Raw genomic sequence first — 19,539 nt, 5'->3', positions numbered from 1 at the left:
TCAGAGCCAAACACGATACGCTTATTCTGGGAACAGAGAAGTTGTCTATCATTTGGAAACCCATCTCATATATTTTCATGCCCTATAGTGTAGAGTAGAGATCAGGTAAACACTACAAAGAAAATAAACTCTTTCAATGCTAAGAATTCTTCTTGGAGCATACTTTAAAGTAATAGGCTTATATTATTCATGTAAAATCCAGATGTAGTGTGAATTTCACTTCATAGCTTGATCAGAGTATGAATGATAGCTTTTGAACTTTTGAAAGTGGTCAAATATGTACCATTGAGGAAAAAATGTATGACTTATTTATTGCTATATGTTGTTCCTCTCTTTACTGTTTTCCTTCAAGTAAGATGCTATTTTTTTTCTGCCCTATTAAAATCTAGATATGCAAACTCTATTTAAGGAATTAAATGCAAACCCATAAAATTCACCTGGCACGCCAGAGAGATTTGCTGGTCTAGAACAACACCCACACCAACACACATCTCTGGGATGTGAATTGGTCTTTCCCTTGCTTTGTGTTCATAAATCCATTCACCATGCCCAGATTTTCCCAACTCCACTGAGAATGTCTGGGAACAAACATAATACTCTGAGCCAGCTGGGACCATACACAGCTGTTGACTCCATTCCTTCGGGCATATAATAGAAGCTTCCGTTGTGATTTTAACAATGGAGGAAATGACATATAATCATTTGAGTTTGACAGAAACTAGATTAGTGATGTTTGTGAATGCAATGAACTGCATATTTATTCAGAAAAATATTATCCTAACCAAGCAAAAGTATGTGTTTGTAAAAATATCGCTCACAATTGCTTTAAGGGAACAATGTCTTAAGGAAATTCAAGTTTGCTGAGTAACTCGAACTTCTGGCATCTTGATACATTAAAGACAAAAGGCATCTACCACCTTTGCTTTCCAAAGGAGGGTATTTTTTTATTTAATCAAACCTAACTCACTCTCTACCTTGAACTTTCTGTTGGATAGAGAATGCAAGACAGCGTCAGGATGGGGTGGTGAGCAACTCCATTGTGTACTTCACTGAAGACCCCCCTGAACTGCCACCCAACAGTCCCCATCCACTGAAGCTGCGGCGTATTCTCAACCTGAGTCCTTTCACTGTCACTGACCACACACCAATGGAGACTGTGGTAGATATTTTCCGGAAACTAGGACTCCGGCAGTGTCTTGTCACTCGCAGTGGGTGAGTAGATGCTGAGTCAAACATGTTTAGAGAATCTGAGATTTTCTTCAGCACAAGTCATGAGAAACAGCTGAGGGAATTGGGGTTTTTTAGTCTGGAGAAGAGAAGGCTCAGGGGGGACCTTGTTGCTCTCTACAGCTACCTGAAAGAAGGATGGAGCGAGGAGCGGGCTGATCTCTTCTCCCAAGTTATGAGTAGTAGGACAAGAGGAAACAGCCTCAGGCTGTGCCAGGGGAGGTTTAGATTAGATATTAGGAAAACTTCCTTCACCGAAAAGGTCATCAGGTATTGGAACAGGCTGCCCAGGGAAGTGGTGGAATCGCTGTTCCTGGAAGTGTTCAAAAAACATGTAGATGACGCCCTTAGTGACATGGTTTAGTGGTGGACTTGGCAGTCCTGGGGTAAAGGTTGGACTTGGTGATCTTAAAGGTCTTTTCCAGCCTAGTTGGTTCTATGATTCTAAATCCACTGTTTTTCCTGTTTAAAGCCAAGTATAGACAGTAGCTAATTAATCAGCACTTTTCAGATAGTTAAGTGACTATTTTGATTTTGTCTGTTTCGGGACTAGAAGAATAAGGGAAGCCCACCCAGTGTCTTTCCAGGGCAGCAAAAGAAATCAGACTCAGAAGCAAAATAGCACTTGCTGGGTGTTATGTTTCATTATGATTATTTCTCCGAAATCCTTAGTGTATTGTCTTTCAGATAAGGTAAAGATAAATACAAAATAAACTGTCCTGGCTCCTGCTATCATTCAGTTTTCAACAGAGGCAGATCTGGCAAGTAGTATTGTTTGCAAAGAATGTGCCTGTTTCTAAACATGCATTTCTAGATCAGATGCTTTTGAAGACTGTGAAAACATGTCAGTGAAAGACATATTCAGCTTTCTTTAATGGAAACCGGAAAGGCATATAAACTGAAAGTCCACAAAAACCAGTTGAAGAAGTGAGGGCAAACGTGAAATTAGGAGAGTAAAAAGTTGCACTATGAGCACCAGAAATAACACCCCATAATTCCAATGGGATTTGAGCTATTTTGGGATCGTTGCTCATCCCAGGATCTCATAGTAAGAAGAAACTTTACAAGAGGATAGCAAAAACAGAGCCATAATTTTTAAATGCAGAACACTAAAATCCAGTCTCCTGCAAAAAGCGTTTTTTTTTTTTTACTCAAGAATATAGCTTATCATAGAATCATAGAATAGTTAGGGTTGGAAAGGACCTTAAGATCATCTAGTTCCAACCCCCCTGCCATGAGCAGGGACACCACACACTAAACTATGTCACCCAAGGCTCTGTCCAACCTGGCCTTGAACACCTCCAGGGTTGGAGTATTCACAACTTCCTTGGGCAACCTATTCCAGTGCCTCACCACCCTCTGTTACTGTCAATGCGGTGTCCTCAGTATTAAGAAGATAGGTGCCATTATCAGGGAGCAGGTTGGTGCTGATTTCAGGTGCCTGGATTCGGGAATTTTGATCTTGAGTTCTAGCACTTTCATGAAATGAAAGGCGGAAAAACTGTAAACGTTACGAAGCTTCAGATTTCAGTGCCTTGTGGCCTTCAAGGGCTGGAAATGAAAGCTCTTGAATGCTGAGGCTTAGGAAATTTTTGACTCTTGGGGCTAGACATCCCACAGGCCTTATCTTTCTTGACAGATATGTGTATATATATGTATAATTCATTTAGGTTCACATAAGTGAGAAATTATCACTCAGCTTTGAAGGAACTATGCTGTTGAACAGAGAGAGTTTATGAAAGTAAGTCTGTGCTTTAGCTTAGCTCATGTGTTACTAAACCCCATGCCCTAGCTCAGGGCACTGATGCCTTGGTTTTGTGCTGTTAGTCCTCTGCAGCCTTTGCCTAAAGAAACTCATTATTTTGTTGTACAAAGCGTCAGTAGTTGTAGCTCCTCACTCAGTCATGTTCCCAATAAGAAAAAGATGACAGCCTGAAGTATTTCACTTAATGATCGTGACTGAAATACGTGAGGTGTAAAAATATATGAGGTGAGAATGCCTTTTATAGAAGATAATCACTGGGGAATGGATGAGATGGACAGTGCTATATGGAAGCACTTAGAAAATGTCCCTGCAGTTGAGCAGGGAAAAATAAAATAATAAAAGGATGATATATGAGATGATTGTTGACCTTTCCTTTCCTTTTCTCCTCTAGGAGGCTGCTGGGTATCATAACTAAAAAGGATGTATTAAGACATATGGCTCAAATGGCAAACCAGGACCCTGAATCTATCATGTTTAACTAGACTGGTAAAGGAAGAAGAAAGTAACCCCAAAGGAATCCCTTCTAGATTAACACAAAGGCTATGTTTGGTGTTTTATTTTGTTTGAAAAGAAAATGTAATGTGTATGAAGAATGGCCCAATATGTCTCTGACAGAGGGAGTGGATGCAGGATGGCACTTATTTAATGAGGAAGGCAGTTTAGAAACTCTGAACAGCTGCAGACGTCAAGCTGTGTTTCCTTAATGAGATTCCCAACAGCTCAATTGGAGCGTTGGTGGGTGTAAGTGATGTGGTGCTTAGAGACAAAGAGCCAGGAGCACCAGTGGGATGCATCAGTGTTCACAGTAACTCCAGGCAGGTGTGAAGACTTGCAAGACATTGTCTATGTATAAGCTATTAAGAGATATAAAGATCTGTGTTCCAGACTAAAGAGTGTGTATGAGTAATCTCAGTTGTTTTTGTTACTGAAGTCATGGTATTTATATGCTACTGAATTATACCATTTTCATGAGGGAAAAAATGGTCATATTTGAAATGAAAGATTTTGTCATCTTCATTTATTTTTGTAAAAGTGAAGCAAGACTAGAGGTAAAGGAGCAAGAGCACACTTCAATTCACTTTAAAATGTAGTGTCCCCTGCTCCCTGCTTTAGTCCATTGAAGTTTATACAGTTTAGCATTTCTGCCAATCAACCTCCCTTTATTAATGTTGAAATGTGACTTATTTGTAAGGATTTATTATTTCTCTATGCAATTTTGCATACAGGTACTGTAACATTTAGTATTATGTGGTTTGCTGTGGAAACAGGAAAAACCATAGACACCCATGGAGGAACTTTCAAAGGCACTAAAGGGAGACTGGTATCCATCTCTCATCAATGTTAATGACAAGACATGAGATCTCCCACCTGTCTCCCCTTGCGTACATCATCATTTTTCACAAACTAATGAAGTTCTGCATTGATTTCTCATTCTCCATTTATTCTCTTTTCGTCACCACTATTTCTTGGCATTTGTCTGCACCCGTCAAGAGATTGCTGAAGTTAATTTAAGAGTCATAGACATTTATTCTGTAGTAGATCTACTTTTTATGCATCTGCCAGTCACAGGACTATGGAAGTCCTCCCCACAACACTAAGGCTGGATAAGATCAAAGGGCCTGAGAATGCAAACGGCAATAGCAAAGCTTTAACTACTGATCTGTTTGCACCAAGAACAAGATTTAACAGCCCCTGGTAGGGACCGCCAAGTCACTCAGGTAAAAATGTTAAATTTTCCTAAACCCTTGTTCTGGTTCTAAGTGAGATGCACAGAAGCAGCGTTGTCTGTGTTAATATAGTAGCACTTTGGTCAATACTGCTATCAGTAACAATACTAATACTGTCAGTAACACATAATCCACACTGCCCAGTATTTGCTTTGTAACTATAAGCTTAAATCTTGGAGAGAGGTTGCATCTTAATTTAGGTGCCCTGAATCATCTTCAGACCCTCTGAGAGTCTGGTTCCTTCATTTAGGCATCTAAGACTCCTGTTATTTTTATTCAAATCCATACAGATACTGGTAGCTCACATCCATTGCATCCAAATGGTCTTCATGGAAAGAGATGATTGGAGACCTCTCATGCCAGAAGAGCCTGTTTCTTACTTCAGACAAAAGCCAGACTGTTGGTCCAACTTGTAGGCAATGTACATGATAATTGTGTGCCTGAACTGAGACAACTAGCCAGGTGTACCCTAAATTAGATGCCTGAAGATACACGTCACAGATTCCGCCTCTTATCTCCAGTAGCCCTGCTTCCTTCTGGCATGTCCCACTGCATTCACACAAAATATGGCCCAAATTGTTTAAGTAAAAGAAACGGAAGTAAAGGAATAATTTTAATCTGGTAAGTACTCCATTTAACAATAGTGTTTGCAACAGACTGACATAAATATACATAGCTCCGGCCAAGGCCCATAAATATTTCAGTGTATACTTTTTGTTAACTGAACATCTGCAGTACAATGTATTATTAAAGGGATATTGTTAAAACTATGTAAAATATAGAACTAAGCAACCCTTTCCCTCTGAAAATAGGAAATACAACAAAATGTTGTTGTTTCTTATATTTTTCTGTGAAGCTGTCATCAGCCAAACTTATAAAGAAACCAACCAAGTCAACAACCAAGCTCATAAACATTGGATTTCCTCATTTGAACAGAGATGCCATCATAAAATAAAATCAGTTCATTTCCACATCTAAACCCAAGTAGGGCTTATTACAAATGTCAGATTCTACCCAAACCCACTATAATCTAAGGCATTTGGGCTGAGATAAATAGCAATCTTTAGATTGCTATAAATAACAGTCTTTGAGAGCAATCTTGTTCTGAAATTAAAACGTAAACTGTGTTCTACATTTTGCTTTTCTAGCTCTTGATGTTGACATACGTGTTTGATGAACACTTCTCCATCTTCCTTTATGTTTACATAGGAAACAAGAGGGTGTACTCTCCCCACTTGAACACTTCTAAACACCTCTTTTGCTCATAAGCCAAGAGAAGTAAGTTGGGAAGTGAATTAATCTGCTATTTGAAGTCAAACTCAAGGCTTCATATATGTCAGGAGAAAGGAGAGGTCTAAAGCCTTCTCCGTTAGTGAAGAAAATTTCAGTCCATGTGGCATTATAACATAGTCCATAGCAGAGCTACTTCTGAAGAGCATTCACAGTACTGAGGGCAATGTTTGCTAACAGGAACTAGGATGCTATATCAACTCTGAAAAACATTGTCATTTCCAGAGAAAAAGACCTGGAGTCACTTAACAGAGGTTAAACGGGCCCTGAATACAAACTCACTTGGGCATTGACTTGGGTTATCAGTTTAAGCTCAGCCTGTGGCTCTGCGTAGGCATAAACTTGTGTGGCTAATTCCCATTAACAGTCAGACATGCAATCCACTAAAACCAACTGTGATAGCCTGTTGCCTTGTCTCATTAGACTGTATATGAGGAGCCCTCAGGACATAAGAACAGGATCCATAAACCCAGCATAGTGGTTTGTAAGAAATAACAGAAGGAATTGAGATTTATGCACTTACTGTGGGTGCAGTGCGACCCTTGGACTAGCACCCAAGCAGAAGGCAGGTAAATGGGTGTACAGCTCTTTTCTATCAATCAATTGCATTCCTCTTTAGATGGGATGGTTTAAATATCTAAGGGGTCTAGGAAAACAGCTTTGGATGTGTAACTGTGTACTGCTGCTCCTTGTTCCAGTGTCTGTTCGAAATATATTAGACCCCTTTAGAGCAGGGACTGACATTTAGCTTTCCAGAAATGGCATAGTCATAGCTAACTTCAGCTGCTCAGCATTACCAAGGCTGAGGTGATGCTAGAATGACTTTGGAGGGCTTTGAAACTGGACAGATTTTGCTAATTAGAAAGCTTCCTCCATGCTACAGTCTTCATTGCTCTTACTATGACTATCTAGGGAACACTCCTAATACAAATTAATAACATGCTTTTCTAAAAAAATACAGTTATGATGTAATGATTCAATGTATTTCCACATAATAAGCCCATTATCAGTCACTGTTTTCCATCTGTATTCCCAAATATGTCTCAGAAGTTACTGACTAGACTCCAAGAGGCATAGATCTCAGCCTTAAGCATTTATTTGAGTTTGTAGAGCTCAAGATAGTCACGTACCCTGATCAATCTTAGAGTTACATAAGTACTTCAGTATATAGTGCTCACTTTATGCAGCCTCAGCTCTATCCTCATGTTCAAGCAGCTGGACTTCAAAGACGTCAGGCTAAACAAGAGAATAAAGATCTTTGAACGATGCAAGTTCAGTATTGTACCTTTGTTTTGCATGAACTGTGTTCTGTTACATTCAGCTTCTGATGTGTACTTGAAGCAATCTGTACCAGAAAGTTTATTGTAAAAGTACAGAATATGGATATTAGCCAGACCCTTTGGCTGTCACAGTAATACTAATTATAAATTCTTATGCTTTGATGAAGCAGCAAAAAAATGTTTAAGGATTACAGGAGACCCACTGATTCCGTGTTGGAATGACACTATAATTATGAATACAGTTTTGCTCTGTTTTCAGTTGGCTTTTTTGTTTTTTATTGTAGAAAACAGTATATATGTTGCACCTTATTGAAAAAACAATGTTTGGACTCTATTTTTTAAATAAAACTGACTTACAGGACTGGAAACATTTCTTGAACATCTTATTAATTGGAGAAGTATTTACTTAATGTCTCTGTATGAATTTGAGGCTTCCTTTTCCCAGCTATAGGGACAACTCAAGCCTGATGAATGTTTTAGGATATCTAATTCAGTTATAGGTTAGCTAATACTAAGTAGGGAGTTAGTAAAATTTATGCAGTGGACTTCAAAGAATCAGTCTTGACAGTTGGCTGTTTTATTTTCAGAGAGAAATGTTGGGGGTTTTTTTGCCCCCCGTGTCCATTTTTTTTATTCAGCATCATAAATCCTTTATTAAAGAAAGAAAGAAAAAAATATTTCTCCTACTGGGTTGTTCTGTTTAATGAAACTTCTTTAAAGCTAGATGTTGCAACACCCTGATGATTTCAGGTTTTGTATATATTTTTAGTTGCACTTTAGTTCAGAGCTAAGCTCAAAAACTGAAAATGGCAAGTTCAATTATGTCCCTTTAACTGGATGAAACATCCCTTAAATCTGTGTCAGAGGCTAACTTTTAGGTACTAGCAAAGAATATGGGCTTAATCCTGGTTAATGTACTAACCAAGCAAGTAGAAAGACACTATAGCTTTGTGCAAATGAGACATTAATCAATGGTTTATCCTAAAGAAGCATTACAGGTTTCAAGACATGCTACAGAGAACAAGTTTGATAAAATTGGTACATCAGCAATACCCTAGTTTAATTACTCATTTCAAAGCTGGTACTGGAATCATCAGGCCTCCAGCTTCTTCCATGGATTACTGTGGCCCTAACACTGCCCAGCGCTCCCACTGAAAAGCCAGGAGGCATCAGGCATGCAGAAAATTAAGTAGTAATAGTTCCTGCAGTTTGTTTTTGGTTACAAGGGACTGAGCCTTAGACCTGCCTGTCACCACTTGTGACCAACTGGGAAATGGAAATAAAAATGTTCAGATAATTCAACTGTGCACCATGTATCCTGACCTAGGTACTCATTTCATTTAAACCAAACAGCCCACTGCCATCCATGTACCTTTTTGCTCCTTTAGGAAGGCCTTCCTCCCCATATATTTCCTACAAGTGACATTATTCGCCTGTGCTATCCTGCTTCTCTTACTCCAAATGTGATCTTGCTTCCAGCTCCTCTCCAGTGTGGTAGCCTGGATGCCCAACAAACACAGTCTTACAGACAATGTATCCCACACAAGAAAGGTGGTGGATGAGCTCCTCTCGTGACGTATGGGATTTTTTATTGCTGGCTGTTGGAGGACACAGCAAACACAGTGTTACTAGCACTTGTACGCTACATTGAGTTTTTGGATTGTTTTTTGACTTGCTATCTTAATGCAATACTAAAAAGATGGACTTTTCAGAAAAATAGCTGCTACGTTTGCACAGATCAATCTATATATGTTCACCATCTCAACCAGTAACTGGTGACTTCACAGTGAAGGCAATCAGGAAGAGGGACATGACTGAGAAATGTACCCTGAAGCAGTTACGAGCTCTTAAGCAGAATGAGACAGGAATTGCTGATCTGTAGCTGAAGCATTTTGGTCATGTCTGCATCCCCCCTTTAATCTTTCTTGCATTCTGAACATAATTAATATGCTCAGTTTGAGCACATTATAAGCACAGTTTGAACACAGTTAATGATTTCAACCCTTGCTATCCCCAGAATTATCTCATATACTCAGGGTCAAAACAATCCGAGTGTTCCTACAGATACAGTGCTTTCCCCAGTCACAGCAGTTAAGTGGTTAGGAAGACACTACCATATGTAACAGCCAGATTGGGGAGAGTCGGTATTTGGCACTTCAGCTGTGTTTCATTTGAGAAATGATGTTGCAGCTTGAACAATCAGTGCAGGGCTCTTTGTGGGGATTTGCAAAGCCCCTGCGGTCCATTCCTGGCTTGCACAGCATTCAGAGCAATGTCTGTGTGGGCCAGCTGTGATTATAGAGCACATACCCTACAGATTAACCAGATTCAGTAAAGGGCACGGAAAAAATGTGCAGATTGCTTAGGAAACTAGACAGTTGACTATATTAGCTAGGGAGAGTTGCTTTGTCTCCTCAAGGTTACATCCACCGGGGCATCTAACTCTCAGGAAAACCATCCCCTGTGAGGAGTTCGCTAACTAGTTTCATCACTAGGAGGGAGTAATGCCTAAAGTAAAGCTAAAATCGTATCTACCAAGTACAACCAATGTGACTGTTTTCTAAAAGGCAACTTTTTCCCCCTCTGAAAGTAAGCTCTTCCAACAGTTTCTGGTGAGAGCTGGTCTGTGACTGTGCTGCACACAATTTGAGTGCTGCAGGGCAAGTGCATCAAATGCTAGCTGAGAGTTTATCCTTTGATAAATGCAGAAGTGGGTGGCTGCAATAATTGTGCCATGGGAAAGGACCATTCAAAATAATTAAAAAGTGAGATGAAATCTAGCTGTCTACTTCCACCAGGTAACGTGAAAAGTTAGTTCCCTGTTATGAAGCCTTATGATTTATGAAGTATGCTTAGATCATTACCAAAGTTACGTTTTGCCTGGAGACAGATTTTACTCACCTCTCAGATTAGATTACCATTAGGCACCAGAATTTCTACATGAATTAAAGGGGGCAAGCAGACCCTCGAAGTCCCCAAGCCTAGGAAGAGAGACACATAAACTTTGTTGCAATTCATGGTTGAAGGGGAGGACGCAAACTATGAAAGGCTCCAAAATGTCTCTGGTCTGCACTGAATTCCAGGGAAGAAAAAAACAAAGCAGAAGAAATACCATCACCAGCCCTTTTCTTTATAACAGTAGCCTCATGGTTAGGGGCTGTCGGGATCTGGTAGGGATGGGATCCAGTTACAGCATTATGTAAATGCCCTAATCCTCCTAATACAGGTCTTTGAGGTGTTGAGTGGGCACCTGACCTCCTGATGTAAGTGCAGCTCACTTACCCCAGTGCAGCTCCTTCTTTGCTAAGTGCTGTTGTGTTTGGCTTCCAGGCAAGCCAGGAGTGTTGTCCTATGAGCATTTGTAGACTTCTGTTTAGAAATGTCTCAGCTGGCTATTCTGAGTGTTGGGATGCAGACTCTTTATCTTGATTTTTATACGGAATTTAGGCTCCTGCTTATACTCTCATAATTACCATACTCTGTGTGTGTGTGTGTGTGTTCATCACATTTTTAAGGCTCACTGTAGCCTGAACACTGGACTTGGTTTCACATAAGTACAGTTACAAGAACAGAATGGACAAAGTCTGAGTTTGCCTCTGTAAAATTCCTCTCTTTTGAAAATCCTGGTTTCCAGACTGCTAAACAGTTGGTTCACAGTTTCTGATACCTTAAGATATTTCACTAGCACGGAATATTCAAATGGTCAAATGGCTGAAAAACCCAACAAAGCAAGCCGAAGGACAGAACATCTAACATCCATTTGTCATTGACCAGAATATTTAATCTCCTATGCAGTCACTGCTTGAGACCAATCGTCATTTGGATTATGGTAGTAATTAAGGATTTTTAATCTCTGTCCTACATTTAAACACCTGTTTCATCATATTATTCATTTACTCAATTAACTAACTCAAGTGGTAATTTAATCAGAGGTAGAACAAAGGTGGCCAGCCTCTCACGGACTAGTATGGGACCTGCTTTTCTGTGGATCACACGATACGGCTCTGCAGAAAAGCAAGCCCTTTCTTCCAGCTCCTTAAAGAGGGTTACTCTTTCTTAAACAGAGAATTGTAACTCACCATTGACGCAAGGTAAGGAACAAGAAGCAATCAGTTGCCCCTTTCCACTCCTGCCCCTGTCAGGGTAATGCCTTCATGCTGTATACTCCTCAGCAATACATTAATGTGTTCATTCCTGTGGTTCCCAGCACTAAGACCCTCCAGCAAAGCCCAGTCTGCACCATTCCTTTCCCTCAAACCACCAGCACACCAAATCCCATACACAGAAACACCAGGTACTCTTCTCTACCTTGAGTGACATGCAAAGAGCAGTTACAACGGCAGGACAGACACCTCTGCCTCAGCACAGCTGGAGGATGCCACTGCCACCACCTCCTCCCATCTCCATTGTCCTGGCACTGTAGGGCTCTGGGAACAGGAACGTACGAAAAAAGAGGAAAAAAGTGAAGAACTGTGATACTTGGCTGAGGAACCTCTCTATTGCGGCTGACTTTTCACCTGGTCCTCAGAAGGTCTGGCTGGTCATTTTCTTCCCACTGCACCTTCCTACACAAGCTCACAGCTTGTCAGGGAAGGAATATTCAGTGACTAACTGCATCACACTACACAACCATACCAAGAATTGCAGTTAGCTTATTTTCTTACAGATGCACATAGTCTGCCTTTCTCAGATCAATGGAAAACCAAATCCATCATTACATCTACCACAGCTCCATCTGCACTGGGACAGAGGTGTCTGCAGTGCCAAAAGGGCCCCACAATTGTTGTTGCATATAAGCTTCAGAGAGGCGATCTTATCAAATGTAAGGGTATTAAAGTACCAGAGGACACTTGAAAGAGGCCTAGGTCCTTGTGTGCATGAGGATAACTAACCAGCAGTGGGGCACGGGCGCTCTGTGCTGCCCCTGGACCAGCAGATGAAATTTCAGGCACCCCTGCAACACATTGGAGCAAAACATTCTGTCATCTGCTTCTGCTGCTGCATCGACTGCTCGGCATATTTTGTGATCCACTGCTCCAGGCTCTGTGTTTGGCAATATTTGTTAATCAGCGTCAGGATACTGAGCAGTGATTTAATTTAATGGCTCCTGTGGGCTCAGGCTGGGAAGCCTGCTAGGCGGCCTGCAGCAGCATTGGTGCCACGAGCCAGGCACAGAGACTGACAGAGGCCGTAGGGGTGTCCGTGCTGCCCACTGGCTTCTGATTCATGCAGAATCACAGTTGTTTAATTGTTTACTCTAAATGCATAGTTTTTCCTCATGAATTTTCTTAGATATGCCAATTAAAAGCTATTTTTTAATTTATTTTTTTTTCCCCCCAGTTTGATATACTGATACTCTGGAGGGAAAGTGAAAGGAGAGAAAGAAACCTTTTTCTTTGTTTGGACTGTTTGGCACGGCTAAAGCATGACTGTCTGCTTCGGCTTCCTAAACCACATATCACATCTGTAAAAACATAGTGGCAAAAGGAGGAAAAAATAATCTGCAGTGCTTTCCTGGTGGTTTCTGTTGGGCTTTCATGTAACCAATACATTTTCATCAATTATGCATTTAGGTCACGGGAAGAGTTGGAAGAAGGAATTCTTTAGCCATTTCAAAGTGGCTGTCAGGAAGAAAAAATAGCCAAGCTGATGGGGCTAGAAGAAATGCAGTTTTGTTCTGTCCTGATATTTTTCTTTTCCACTTTCTTTACCATCATTCCTTGTTGCATAAGCATTTACCCCAGCATAGCAAAATTTGTAGGGAATGCACAGAAGCCCTTAGAGCATGGAAATCTCTTACTTTGTAATGGCAATTCTAAAGCATATGTAAACAGCATTACAGAATAGAGTAAAAGGCCTGCCCTGTAAAGCATTTGGTCAGATCTAGAAAGCAGAATATACTCCTTGGTAGGCAGAATTACCATATGTAACCTTTAGGCTTCTGTGCAATTTACAACCCCAAGTTAGGTGCTTAAATACCCTTTTAAAAGTATAATAAGAATTAAGTGCTAAGGAACAGGCTTCATTGTAGCTGCCACACAAAGAAGGCAAAAACTGATGTTAGCTACTGAAAAACACAAGAGAAGACCTTGAAATCTCATCTATTCCCTGTACTGGAGATCACAGATGTCTCCTGTCCCTCAGGATCATATACATGAGCAAAGTCTCAAAGAACTTCCTTACTTTTTCTTAGGAAAAATGTCTGAGAACTTGTGGAAATCCTTCTGGTGCCGTGTCCCACATCTTACATGTGCTTAAAGCATTGAGCAGGAAGCAGAAAATGAGGGCTCAGGGCTTTCCAGCCTCAGATTTTCTGAAACCTCATTTGAAGCTGTAGGGACCAAAACTGCATATTACAGTACAGGTACTCTTAAAGCCATGGGCTGATACTCTGCTAAGAGGGAAATACAGAGTATGCCTCTTTAATCCAGAGCAATTTGATTTCATTTTGATTTCAGCTGATTTTGTTTTGGAATTGAAAGAGCTAACAGCTACTTCAAAGGTTAAATTTAGCATATTTGTATTATATATACACAATCATTTAGGATATTTAATTTGATTCTTAAAATGGGTTCCCCAGTAAGCAGAAAAATCTTCTAAGTGGCTTAAAAGAAAAAAAAATATCTTAAATTCCGTTATAATTAAGGTTACACATGCAAAGGTTAGCAGTTTGCTTATGTTCATGAAACAAATCTGTCCTGTGAGACAGGGCATCTGGAGGCAGGGCTCTTTCATGCCTTCCTCTTGGAGATGTCCTACTTTCCACAAATACCAAACATGCATTTCACAGGAGTAGAGTGACTTTCTGGAATAACCTCTAGGACTTTTACCTAAGGCCTGTGGTTCTACTGCTCCCCAGCTTTCACCAGTAAATTGTTAATTACTTGTTCAATGTTAACCAGTAAGGATAGAAAAAAATATAATTCTCTCTGATATTATCTGCTAGTCCTGGTATTCTCCCGAGGGTGACTCCTAAATCACTAGGCTGCTGACTAGCATTAAAAAGCAAAAATGGCATTTCCGAGAGTAAAAGTCTTCATTTCCTTTACTTTTTGTCCAAACACAATGAAGTGAATCATGCTGAATGAAAGAAAAATCTTTTCTGTGACATTTTTGTGAGGAAAAAGCACTCAAAAATATTGCAGTCTCCCCCTACTCAAGAATTCAGTTTTATTGCTTAGGTAAAAACATCAGTCATTTCTACAGCCCCTTTTAACTCCTTGCAGGCACTTTAGAGTCAGATCTTACCATTTCTTCTAAGGCTGTATCTTACTAAATTGGGGGAATAAAATCTTGCCCTTTGTTAGAGTAAGTACTAAACCATCTCTTTACTTTGCGGGACTTACTTAAGATTTACAGCCTGCTTGTGAAAGATAAGCAAAATCAGGCTTTGAAATGCCTGCTGACAAATTTTGCAGCAGTGGAAGTCTGAGCTCTGCTCTTCTAGTCAATTCCTGGTTTGAATTGTTAATAGTTGGAAGTAAACCCCGCTTACTTTCTGTTTTCCAGCATTGCTAGAATTACCTTTAGCCCTAGAACTTCTTAATATTTCTGTGCAATAGTATATATTAGAGTGTTAAGTGCTTTTAAGCCATAGATTGGCAGGTGTTATATAAATATTTATCTTTGTTATGATTGCTTAAAGCAGAAGGCTCAGAGGTATATAAAAGAAAAAATTTAAGTAGTCCCACCTTTTGCCTTTGGTTTTCACATCTATTTCATAATCAATTCAGTGAGAGAAATGCCTCATAGAAAGAAAACAAACTGCCTTGCAGCACAAAACAAGGATAATTTTAATTCATGTTAAATTCCCAGATTTACAGTCACAGTTGATTCAGTTTTGAATTGACCTTTAAAACCATTTATCCTAAATAAATGTAACTGAAGGGTTTCATAATAAAACTGCCTTTTATAGCCTCTTAGAATCATAGAATCATAGAATAGTTAGGGTTGGAAAGGACCTTAAGATCATCTAGTTCCAACCCCCCTGCCATGAGCAAGGACACCACACACTAAACTATGTCACCCAAGGCTCTGTCCAACCTGGCCTTGAACACTGCCAGGGATGGAGCATTCACAACTTCCTTGGGCAACCCATTCCAGTGCCTCACCACCCTCACTGTGAAGAACTTCTTCCTTATATCTAACCTAAACTTCCCCTGTTTAAAGCCATTGCCCCTTGTCCTACCACTAGAGTCCCTAATGAAGAGTCCCTCCCCAGCATCCTTGTAGGCCCCCTTCAGATACTGGAAGGCTGCTATGCGGTCTCCACGCAGCCTTCTCTTCTCCAGGCTGAACAGCCCCAACTTTCTCAGCCTGTCTTCCTATGGGAGGTGCTCCAGCCCTCTTATCATCCTCGTGGCCCTCCTCTGGACTTGCTCCAACAGCTCCATGTCCTTTTTCTGTTGAGGACACCAGAACTGGACACAATTCTCCAAGTGAGGTCTCACGAGAGCAGAGTAGAGGGGCAGGATCACCTCCTTTGACCTCCCGGTCACGCTTCTTTTGATACAGCCCAGGATACGGTTGGCTTGCTGGGCTGCAAGCGCCCACTGCCTGCTCATGTCGAGTTTCTCATCAACCACCACCCCTCTTCTTTGCAATTAATCCAGATTCTTTTTTGCTATTGCTGAAGTGGTGTTTATTCAGAATATTCTGGCTAGCAGGGATGATGGAAATGGGAAGGATGTGTGTCTCTGGGGAAAAAGACTATGTGGCACTCAGCAGAATGTGTGTTTTCTGGACCATTCTCATGCTATTGTTGCAGGACCACTAAGGTTTGCTTAAAACCCCAAAGTTTCAGAGAGACCAGGTGCCTTATATTGTAAGTTTGAATGTTCCTTCCTGATCGAGTTGCTTTTCCCATTATTATTTTTTGTCCCGTTCCCATCTGAGGTTTCTTTCCTGCTCCTTTTCATTTCACCTTAGCTTTTCAAGCAATGACATCCAAATAGAAAGAGACTGTCCTTGCCACAGTTTTCACTCTAAACCTGAACTTCCTGGCTTTTACAGTGTATAATCAATCCCATCATGTCCTGTGATTTCTATTTATGAGTGGCAAGAAGTAAAAGGGAGTTTATTTTGCCTGTATGCAGACAGGCCAACTTTCACACATTAGGAGCAGCAACTAATCATCCACAACATTTCCTAAAGTTTATGGTACTGGCAGACAGCTGTTTTCATTCTGATATGATGGTTTCTTTGCAGACTCCTGCTGCCAGCAGTGTCTCAACCACTTTACTAGCACTCCATGCTCCACACATCCTGAGCTACTGGCTTTAAAGCTCCTTTCTACTCTATACACACAAAAGCAAACTAGACTGCCAATAAATACTAAGGAGACAGACATTTGTTACTACAGCCATCTGCTGTACCAAGGGAAAATTTCAGTTATCAACACCTAGAACTAAATGCAGAAAATGACAATATGTAGGCACGCATCCCAGGTCCTTCAATAAAAGCTTTTAAATTTACTTTTTGGTTTTCTTTTTTTCCTTCTTCCCCTTTTAAATCTTGGCCCTCGAAGGTGTAAAATGCATTAAACTCTACTGTTTATGATACAGGAGTTAAAGAAAAAAAAGTTACCTATATTCTCTGAAAGTTAACCAATGTTACCATAACTACATGTATCCCACATATGCTATAAATGAATAGAAGCTTGGGCCTTGCCTAAGTAATCATCAATAACAATATTAACAGCTCTTTAATATTTGACTTGATTAATGTGGAGCTTAGGAGACTGGATTTCATCTCTGCAATGCTGGCTACACAGCTTTGTCTGTAATCTCATATCTGCAAACTTGTTTAAATGCTTCTTGTCTTCAAAGACTTCAGAAGAATGTCCTTGAAGCAGAGAGTATACCCCACCGTCAGCCAACAGTCCAAGTGTCTGTCTTTGAACAAAACTGGTGTTGGAAGACAGCATCTTATGCCATGGATAGCATGAGGCTGTGTACACAAATACTGGTGTGAGGCACCCAGAAATGTTCCCTTTAGCCAGTTCAGCCTGAAGATAAAATTTTCTAGAAATGAAACATGGGGAAACCTCAACAAATCCTGCAATTCTCTGAACTGCTGTCAATTGTTGAACATGGGAGATGAAAAAACTGGATTGGGGGAAGGGGAAGAGTTCCGTTTCATCCATCCCTTATATAAATATTTATGATCTTCAAGTAATGAGGTATTGAAATCAGAACATTTGATCTATATTCACTTTCTTTCACTCCCACTGATACAAACATATTTGTAATCATGCATATTTGTTCAGTCCAGTCGTGCTGTCTTTAACTTCCATCTAATTATTCTTTATATGATTATAGTTCCTAAGAGCCCAGTCACAGACTAGAAGGCTACTGTGCTAAGTGTAGAAAGCATGAAAAAAATGTCTTGAACCCCCAAAATTATGGAAATCCACCCATTAAATTCAATGTTGTTTTCCCAGTTGGTTTTATCATGCTTCTAATTAATCTTCTACACAAAAAGACAGTAGAAAGCATAATTTACTAAAAATCAACATAAAGAACAGATCTTAAACATGGCACGATTTGCCAAAACATTTAAATCTCTATACTGCTCTGGCAGTATAATGAATGTTACATTTTAGAATTCTTTAAAAAGCTTTAAGTATTCCATTAAAAACCTTACCAACATAGATTCAATAAGTAATAAGTGAAGGCATTATTTAATTTGTCTTTTATGTGAGTAATTGTGCTTATATGAAAAAAAGAGCAAGTCCCTAATGCAGGAATTAGAGTGAAATTTTGTGGGGTCTCCATTATACAAAAGCTTAAACTTGTTAGATGTGATGGCCCTATCCTGTATTACGTCTGAGGTATGTAGATTTAAAGAAGATGAAATAGATGATTAATAAATAATGCTTCTTCTTGCAAGCATCTGATGCACAAAAGAAAACATTTTCCCAAAAGACACCAAAGAGCCCTTTTGTCAAGCAGCAAAGAACTGCTTGGCTCTTGCAGAGCTGCTGGGAAGGGTTGTCAGAGTCTGCTTAACTGGATGTCAGGGGATGTCCCCTTTTTAGGTGACTTCTCCAATGACTCAAAGGCACTGCCATAGCTTTTGTCACGCTCCTTTCCATGATAACGATGGAGTTGTTGTGTTTGGTCAATTTCCCCTGTCTCAGCAGGAGAACATCTCAGCAACGTCTAGCGCAATATAATGTTATAGTGATGAAGGGTTTGATAATCAGGTAGAATGGAGGAAAAGAGATAGATCATAGCCATGTTTTAACTGCTAATTGCAGGGTACCCATACTTTTAGGTGCAAGGCTGCTAAGTACAGACAGGCACTGGAAACCAATTTGCTATCAAGCTAGATTCCTGTTAAATGAATTAAGTGTATTCACATTGGGAACCTGTGGCTTGTTTTAGGACTCAGGCTGCATTAGGCAGGGCTTCACTCCAGCCCCCAGAGAGATGCAAGCCCAGCAAATGCAGCAACCCTAACAGCGGATCTGTTGAGTGTGATCCATCCCTGCTCCCCTGTTGCACTTCACTTTCAGCCAGTGGGCAGATTTCCCCGCTGTTCCAAGGAAGACAAATATCTCTAACAGTTCCTTCTGAAATCTCAGGGGTCCCCTGCTGTTAGCTTTCTGCCTGAGGAGGCTTGCTGCGGTCAGTGCTCCAGCAGTAGAAACATGGGCTCGGAATTAAGGCAAGAAGCAGTCACAGCCGAGGCCCTCTTATGGGGCCATGTAACAGCATGTGTCCTACCCATCAGCACAAAGCAAGAAAGATAACCCTTGAGAGGCAAGTATTCACATCCTTCATGTCAGGCACCTAGCCTGGGCACCTGCACTCCTGGAACCCTCTTACAGTCCAAGAGACTGTAAGCCTCTCGTCTGAACTGTGTGCTGGATGTACGTGAAATTTCTGCACTGGCGATCTAGGAGCCAGCATTCCTCATCTGGAAACATAAAGGTCTTAAATGCCTTAAGTAGATTGTGTGAGCAACTCCCTCCTCTTCTCCACCTCCTCAGTGGGTTGGCAGTTGGTGGCAATGCACACAGGTGAGAGGAGAACAAAGGAAAGTACCTTTATTTCTGGAAGAAGAAAAAAAATGTTCTATTTTTCTTTTAAAGTACGCAGGATTACCAATTCATTTATTCATAGTACTTGGTTTTTAATCTGTCAGGGAATAATGACCCATTATTTTATACTTATGGGAAATGACACTTTCTAGTACCCGGTATTTGCAGCTGTCAAATTATATATGTCAGCATCTGTCACTCAGC

At 40.4% G+C, this 19,539-nt stretch overlaps 1 protein-coding gene across 1 annotated transcript in view; it reads left to right on the top strand.

Annotated features, from left to right (window-relative positions):
- CLCN4 (chloride channel, voltage-sensitive 4) overlaps positions 1-3,474 on the top strand; it is a 36,992-nt gene extending 33,518 nt beyond the window's left edge. Inside the window, exons 11-12 of the mRNA XM_010012958.1 lie at positions 996-1,212; positions 3,384-3,474. Coding sequence (XP_010011260.1) covers positions 996-1,212; positions 3,384-3,474 — 308 coding nt within the window. The remainder of the gene's footprint in view (positions 1-995; positions 1,213-3,383) is intronic.
- The last annotated feature ends 16,065 nt before the right edge of the window (positions 3,475-19,539 follow it).

The sequence above is a fragment of the Nestor notabilis genome, unplaced genomic scaffold (genome assembly GCF_000696875.1).
Source record: "Nestor notabilis isolate BGI_N333 unplaced genomic scaffold, ASM69687v1 scaffold5014, whole genome shotgun sequence".
NCBI classification, from domain to species: domain Eukaryota; kingdom Metazoa; phylum Chordata; class Aves; order Psittaciformes; family Psittacidae; genus Nestor; species Nestor notabilis.
The sequence above is the reverse complement of the archived record's forward strand: the minus strand, read 5'-3'. Positions and strand labels throughout refer to the sequence as shown.